The sequence below is a fragment of the Lutra lutra genome, chromosome 6 (genome assembly GCF_902655055.1).
Source record: "Lutra lutra chromosome 6, mLutLut1.2, whole genome shotgun sequence".
Taxonomy (NCBI): domain Eukaryota; kingdom Metazoa; phylum Chordata; class Mammalia; order Carnivora; family Mustelidae; genus Lutra; species Lutra lutra.
In genome coordinates this window covers 25,885,762-25,893,650 of record NC_062283.1, presented here as the reverse complement: position 1 = coordinate 25,893,650, position 7,889 = coordinate 25,885,762, and the positions used below count along the sequence as shown (strand labels likewise).

The following is a 7,889-nucleotide window of genomic DNA, read 5'->3' as shown; positions in this document are numbered from 1 at the left end:
GCGGCAGCGGACTGCTGGGGCTCGGGGAACGATCTTGCTGTGGGCGCAGGCCTGGCGCGGGCAGGGGTAGGGGTAGGGGTAGGGGCGCGGGCTCCGAACGGCCGGCGCGCGTGTGGTCAGCCCTGTGGTCCTCCCGCAGCTGGGCGCGGGCCGCCAGGGCTCGGCCTCCGGCTCATTCAGAGGCGGTTCTCGCCGACCATTGGCTGCTGCTGCTGTGGTGGGGCGGGGCTCCGCGGCCCGGAAAAAATGTAACTGCGTAAAAAAGTCCTCGCCTGGGTGACGGATGCTCAAAAGTTCAGAAGTTTTCCCAATGCTTCCTTAAGCGGCCGGCGCGCGAGAGACTGAAAAAAAGGTGACGCGGGGCCCGGGAAGGCGGCCGGCGCGCTGCCCCCCGCCCCTGGTATTTGGCCGCCTTCGCCGGCGGCTCAGGGCAGAGTCTCCTGGAAGGCGCAGGCAGTGTGGCGAGAAGGGCGCCTTCTTGTTTTTATAGTTTTGACTCTGTTTTGCCGTTTTCGCCTGGAAGTTGCTCCGCGGGTTCCTCCAAGGCCGTTTGCCGCGTCCTCGTCCGGCCCTCTTCCCTAGCACGGACCCCGAAGTGGCCCGAGGCGCCCCAAGAGCTCGATCAAGCGCAGGCAGAGGCCGCGCGCGGCCGGCGGCTTCGGGAGGCGGCGGCGGCCGAGCCCGACTCAGCGCGGCGGCCCGGCACCAGCTCTGTGGGGCCCGGACTCGGACTGGGCAGCCGGCGCGGCGTGGCCGGCCTAGGGAGGGTGGGGGGCGGCGGGAGGCGCGGGGCGGCGGCGGCGAGCGGGGGCCATGCAGGCGCGCTACTCCGTGTCCAGCCCCAACTCCCTGGGAGTGGTGCCCTACCTTGGCGGAGAGCAGAGCTACTACCGCGCCGCGGCGGCGGCGGCCGGGGGCGGCTACACAGCCATGCCGGCCCCCATGAGCGTGTACTCGCACCCGGCGCACGCCGAGCAGTACCCGGGCGGCATGGCCCGCGCTTATGGGCCCTACACGCCGCAGCCACAGCCCAAGGACATGGTGAAGCCTCCCTATAGCTACATCGCGCTCATCACCATGGCTATCCAGAACGCCCCGGACAAGAAGATCACCCTCAACGGCATCTACCAGTTCATCATGGACCGCTTCCCTTTCTATCGGGACAATAAACAAGGCTGGCAGAACAGCATTCGTCACAACCTCTCCCTGAACGAGTGCTTCGTCAAGGTGCCCCGCGACGACAAGAAACCCGGCAAGGGCAGCTACTGGACGCTGGACCCGGACTCGTACAACATGTTCGAGAACGGCAGTTTCCTCCGGCGACGGCGGCGCTTCAAGAAGAAGGACGCGGTGAAGGACAAGGAGGAGAAGGACCGGCTGCACCTCAAGGAGCCGCCGCCTCCGCAGCCGGGTCGCCAGCCCCCGCCCGCGCCGCCGGAGCAGGCCGACGGCGCCGCGCCCGGACCGCAGCCGCCGCCAGTGCGCATTCAGGACATCAAAACCGAGAACGGTACGTGCCCCTCGCCGCCCCAGCCCCTGTCCCCAGCCGCCGCCCTGGGCAGCGGCAGCGCCGCCGCGGTGCCCAAAATCGAAAGCCCCGACAGCAGTAGCAGCAGCCTGTCGAGTGGGAGCAGCCCCCCGGGCAGCCTGCCTTCCGCGCGGCCACTGAGCCTGGACGGCGCGGAGCCCGCGCAGCCGCCGCCGTCCGCCCAGCCCGCGCCGCCTCCGCCGCACCACAGTCAGGGCTTCAGCGTGGACAACATCATGACATCGCTTCGGGGGTCGCCGCAGGGCGCGGCCGCGGAGCTCAGCTCAGGCCTCCTGGCCTCGGCAGCCGGGTCCTCGCGCTCGGGCATCGCACCCCCGCTGGCGCTCGGCGCCTACTCGCCTGGCCAGAGCTCTCTCTACAGCTCCCCCTGCAGCCAGAGCTCCAGCGCCGGCAGCTCTGGCGGGGGCAGCGGCGGAGGGGGCGGCGGCGGCGGCGGCGCGGCGGGCGCCGGAACCTACCACTGCAACCTGCAGGCCATGAGCCTGTACGCGGCCGGAGAGCGTGGCGGCCACTTGCAGGGCGCGCCGGGGGGCGCGGGCGGCTCGGCGGTGGACGACCCCCTGCCCGACTACTCTCTGCCCCCAGTCACTAGCAGCAGCTCCTCGTCCCTGAGTCACGGCGGCGGGGGCCAGGAGACCGGCCACCACCCTGCGGCCCACCAAGGCCGCCTCACCTCGTGGTACCTGAACCAGGCGGGCGGAGACCTGGGCCACTTGGCGAGCGCGGCGGCGGCGGCGGCCGCCGCGGGCTATCCAGGCCAGCAGCAGAACTTCCACTCTGTGCGGGAGATGTTCGAGTCACAGAGGATCGGCTTGAACAACTCTCCGGTGAACGGGAATAGTAGCTGTCAGATGGCCTTCCCTTCCAGCCAGTCTCTGTACCGCACGTCCGGGGCTTTCGTCTACGACTGTAGCAAGTTTTGACACCCCCGACCCCCCCTCCAGAGTCGGACTGAATGGAACCCTAAAGCAGGAACAGCCAAAAGAACCATCAATGCAAATCGAAACCAAAAAAAGAAGAGAAAAAGAAATTCAATTAAAAACAAAAAACCTTAAAAAACATTCACCAAACCAGCGAACAGAATCCCTCCAAAAATTCAACTCACCAGCACAAAGAAAACTATTTTCTTAAAAGATTCAGAGCCACCTTCACTTTGCCTTATCTAAATAAACAAAACAGTAAACTATTTTGTACAGAGACAGCAAAATCATGGTTTATTAAAGGACAGTGTTACTCCAGATAACACGTAAGTTTCTTCTTGCTTTTCAGAGATCACGCTTTTCTCCCTTCTCTCCCATTCCCCTGCCCTTCTCTTTCCTCCACCTCTCACCTGTAAGATATTTTATCCTATGTTGAAAGGAGGGGGAAAGTCCCCGTATATGAAAATCGCTTTCTTTTTATTCATGGACTTGTTTTAAAATGTAAATTGCAACATAGTAATTTATTTTTAATTTGTAGTTGGATGTCGTGGACCAAACGCCAGAAAGTGTTTCCAAAACCTGACGTTAAATTGCCTGAAACTTTAAATTGTGCTTTTTTTTTTTTCATTATAAAAAGGGAAACTGTATTAATCTTATTCTATCATCTTTTTTTCCTTTTTGTTGAACATATTCATTGTTTGTTTATTAATAAATTACCATTCAGTTTGAATGAGATCTATATGTCTGGATACTTTAATACAGCCGTAATTATTATAAGAAAAAAGATTTCAGATTGAAAGACTAGAAATGACCTATTCTTCTCCTAAATAGCTGAAAAATGGAGGAACCCTGTAACTATTCCTTGTCAAACTTCACATGAAAGTCTCTTTTTGTTTAGATTTTTTTTTTCCTGCAGCATCTTCTGCAAAATGTACTATATAGTCAGCTTGCTTTGTGGCTAGTCAAAAGATATTTTCCTAAACAGATCTGAGTTGGCATGTACACAAATATATTTTTTTTCAGTAAGGACAGAACATGATCTGAAAATTCTAAGCCCATGAATCAGTAGTGGTGTTACCACAGTGATACCTGTGTGTAGAGATATGTGAATGTGCCTCCAGATATACACAAATGAATATTTGGCTTGTGTAGCACATAAAAAATCGTATTCTATTATACATCCCCATGAGCCAAATGCTGGATAGATATTTTGCCTATTAATTTCACTACTTTATAAGAGGAAAAATAAACCAGTTTTTAAGTGTATATATTTAACTCATTCACATTTACAATCTTTCATGTGTTACATAGAAGGGTTGATTTTTAAAACTATATATATACATATACACACACATATATATGTGTGTATATATATATATACACACACACACACACTATGGGTTGGAAAGGGTTATGTAATCTTTGGGAAACTATTTTAGAAGATATGTTTGTAGAACAATTATTTTTTGAAAAAGATTTAAAGCAATAAGAAGGAAGGAGAGAAGAGCAGAACATTTTAGTCTAGGGTGGTTTCTTTTCAATCCATTTTAATAATCTCTTGTTAATTTACAGTTAAACCTAGGGGGCAACCCAGATTGACCCTCCCCCTTTGTAAATAACCCAGGAAATGTAATAAATTCATTATCTTAGGGTGATCTGCCCTGTCAATCAGACTTTGGAGAGATGGCGATTTGATTACAGACATTCAGGGCCTTTCAGTTTGTTTTCGAGATAATACAGTTTCCTCCTATCTGCCGCTCCTATCTAGAGGCAACACTTAGCAGTAATTGCTATTGCTTGTTGTCAAAATTTGATCATTGTTAAAGGATTGCTGCAAATAAATACACTCTAATTTCAGTCAAAACCTGCTTTACGTGGCCTCTGATTTGCTGGGTCTCCTCGCTCAGAGTCGTAACCTAATAGCTAAGGAAGAGCGCAGCGGCCCAGGGCGCGGGTGTCTCTCCGGGTCAGGCCGGCTGAGACTCGCCTGACTGCTGCGTTTATACCTCCGCTTGGCTGTCTCAGCCCGTGGTGCTGGCGCTGCGTCGGGTTACCCACTTGGGGTGGGCGGTGAAGGGAAAGAATCCACTGCCAGACCTCGTGGAGTTTGTGCGTTGGTGCACTTTGGGGAGCCGACCGTGGGGCCAGGATTTGCGGACAAAAGGTCCGGTGGCTGGAGCTGGGTTGTCTAGGCCCAGATGGGAAGCGGCAGCAGGTGACCAACGGAATGGCCCCGTCCGCTCGGACGGGTGACCTATCCCAAGGCCGGTCAGCTCCGGCAGCCGAGACTGTGACTTTCTCGGCTTGCCTGATGCAATGTTTGGAATGGGGACTTGGCGAGGGTAGACCTGTGGCCCACCCGGGGCTTTCCTGCTTGGGCGTTTCTCCGCGGCCCTGGTCTTGCCGGGTCGCTCCTGGCCCGACGCCGGCCTCCGGGACGCCGCTCCGGACGGGAACGCTCTGCAGCTAATTAGTTGTAATTACCCGCCGCGGCCTGGGCCCGGCTTCTGTTTGTGTTTGGAGCTCCTTCCTCTATCCCCCCAACCCCCAATCCCAGCCCCCCGCCCCCACCCCCCGCCGCCTCCAGTCCCCGGATTCTCGCTCTCCTCCCCGCTGCCTCTCCCCCGAAATCAGTTGTTTGGCGGGGGAAAAGAGTCCGCGGAGACCTCTCGTTAGCTGTGATGGATTAATCACAGGTTGGGTCGTGGGTGCCTGAAAGATCGGGCTGAACAGAAAATGGCAAAGAGCAGAGCTGTGTGTGGAGGGACGAGGGTTGCGAAGCCAGGAGGAGCGCTTTCGGGCCCTCGCCGCCTGGGCCCGCGGAGCCGCGGGAAAGCAGCTTGTCCCGCTCATCCCGCACCTCCGCCTCGCGCCACCTGGCCCACCGTGCTCCCTTTTTATACTATTCGCTCGCCGCCTTTGTTTTGAAGACACACGTGTGTTTAGGTGCTCAGCCGGGATGGAAAGGTCACAGGCACTCCATTGCTCTCGGGTGACAACGCGACCCGCGCCAGCCCGCAGCCTCGGCAACCGCACGATTTGAGGGACAACTTCCAACCCGCCCCGCCTGGGCCTGGTCGCGCCGGACCGGCCTGGGCCAGCGCGTGGGCCCCAGGCGGCCTCCCCGGCTGGGCTGCGTCCTCGCGCGGCTTTGGGGGTCGGTTTACAGAGGCCACAAATCATTTGGCGGTCGGTGGCCGGCGCGGGGAGTCGCTGGGCCTAAGGGACAGCAAGAGATATGCAAAGCGAGCAGCGGGTTCGGCGCGTTCGGGGTCCACGTGCTCGCACCCCTCTGCCGCTCCTTGGGCCTGGGCTTTACGGCCAGAGCACGTCGCGGCCGCTGCCAGCCCTGGGCCTACCCCAGCCTGGCTCTTGAGAGCTTGACCGCGGGGTTCCGAGGGGTGGGCTGCGGGACAGTGGGGTAGGCGCTGTGGGTCGGAGGCGCGGCCCCGGGGCAGCCTCTGCCTTCGCGCCCCGAGGAAACGCACTCGGCCTGCACGGGAGCCGCCTTGCCGGGGTGAGCACGGCGTGGCGAGGGGAGGGTGGTTGTCGGGGGCAGAACCCGCTCTCCCGACTGGGGACCCTGCCCCACCACGCCAGAATGCGGAGTGGGCAGCGGCACCCCTCGCTCTTCCTTCTTCGGGGCCCGAATTCCTGAGGCTGAAGAAGGTAACCGGCATGAGTGCAGTGCTTGGGCTTCGGCGGCTGTGAAGAGCTCCTCTCCTAAACTCCTGGGATTGTTTACACACTTGCTCGGGGGACAAACTTCTTAGCAATCATTCTTGCCCTCTTCTAGTGCAACGTTTGAAAATCAGGCATGGAAGACATGTGTGTCTAGGAAGGTGTTTGTGTTATTCATATGTAGTTATTTCTATGGGAGTTGCCTAAGTAGTAGTTCAGAAGCTGTGTTTGAGTGCAAGGTCAGAAGTTCTGCTAATTATTCTGATTTTTAAAACCATATAGGCAATGTTTTCTATTCTCAACACATGTGCTTTTGGCTTCTCATCCAATTTAAGAGAAAATAACTATGGCTGACCTTATTGAATCTGGGAGAACTACTTATTCCTTAGTGGTTTGCAGGTTTGATTTGCACTTTTTCAGCAATAAGGATATTTTTTTTCTGTAAAATATTCTAAGAGAAACTTCTTGCTATTTTACCTAACAGACAGTACATTTTGAAATTAGCCTTGGACACAAGGCAGGATCTAGTGGTCGGGACTTGGCGAATTTTGAAGTGAACCTCTGTAGAAAGCTTTGGGATAGTAAGTATTTTGTCCTTTATGTAGCAGTGGGTGCATTTATTTGCTTAGCAATTTATACAGCGAGCAAGTAAATGCCAGCATGTTACATGCCATATAAAAACTTGCATTTTGGCGTATTGCGTATGTGGTAGGAACGTGTACTATTTTCCAGGGCTATGTAGTTAGCAGAGCTTTTTTGACCAGACTGCATACAAACAAGCATGCATTTTACAATTTATCATTCTACACAGTTTGTGTCATTAATAATCGATGTTTGCAGAGGAATAAGACTCAATTGTGCTGGTGGTCTGTAAGCTCTTGGCTATTTCCTACAGGGGTCAGAAATAAGGGTCAGGAAACAAGAGTGCCTTATAGCCCTCTCAGGCTCCCCTGAACTCAGATAGGTAAAGAAGAGACATAGGACCTTTTCTCTCCCATCCTATTCTCTAGGGAGCGGGTCTCAGTTTTAAGATGGAGGGCCTTTAGTTTTGTTCTTCATGGTGCAAGGTTCCAGAGAGGCCCTGAACCTTCTGCAGGTCCAGGCTGCCTGGCCAGGCTGCCCAAGAGGGACTGGAGGCATCTGTGGAGCCCGGTCTTGGACACTCAGATCTGTGTTCTTCCCAGCTGTTAGTGGTACTGGAAATAAGGGTGGTTGGAACAACGGTTTCTTTCTACCCTCACTCCACATCTTATAGCTCCTGGAGAGAGACCCCCTTTGCTTCTGAGCCCGGTTCTCCCTACTGGATCCTGCCGGCTATCCCAGAGTCTTCTCTTTAGATTCCTCTCAACTCTTTTCAGAGTGGGTTCATGAAACCATTAGCCCTTCCCATCGGGTCATAAACAAATGTCGCGTTAAGTGCAAGATTGATCGTGGCCATGTAATAAAGCTGGCCAGGCAGGTTAGATTCTGTGCGGACAGTCATTCTTTAGCTAAGCAGAGAGCTTTGGAGGGAGGCAGGCAGAAAAGGGACCAAGAGACTATGTCATAGTCCTCACTCCACCAAGTTGTGGGGTGTGGGGGAGCAGAGGGTGGAGAAGCCTTAAGCTCAGGAGAGCTCCCAAAAATTAAGACCTAGTTTATTCAGACAGTGGTCACAATGGCATTAAAAACAAAACAAAACAAAACTGCTGAGATTTGCTATGGGGCCCTAAATGTCAGCTTCAGACACCCTACTTTTC

General features: G+C 54.9%; 1 protein-coding gene across 1 annotated transcript; it reads left to right on the top strand.

Annotated features, from left to right (window-relative positions):
* The first annotated feature begins 277 nt into the window (after window positions 1-277).
* On the top strand, window positions 278-4,333 carry FOXC1 (forkhead box C1). Its single transcript, XM_047734778.1, has one exon. It carries the CDS (start codon window positions 814-816, stop codon window positions 2,470-2,472), a length of 1,659 nt encoding a protein of 552 aa, XP_047590734.1. The 5' UTR covers window positions 278-813; the 3' UTR covers window positions 2,473-4,333.
* The last annotated feature ends 3,556 nt before the right edge of the window (window positions 4,334-7,889 follow it).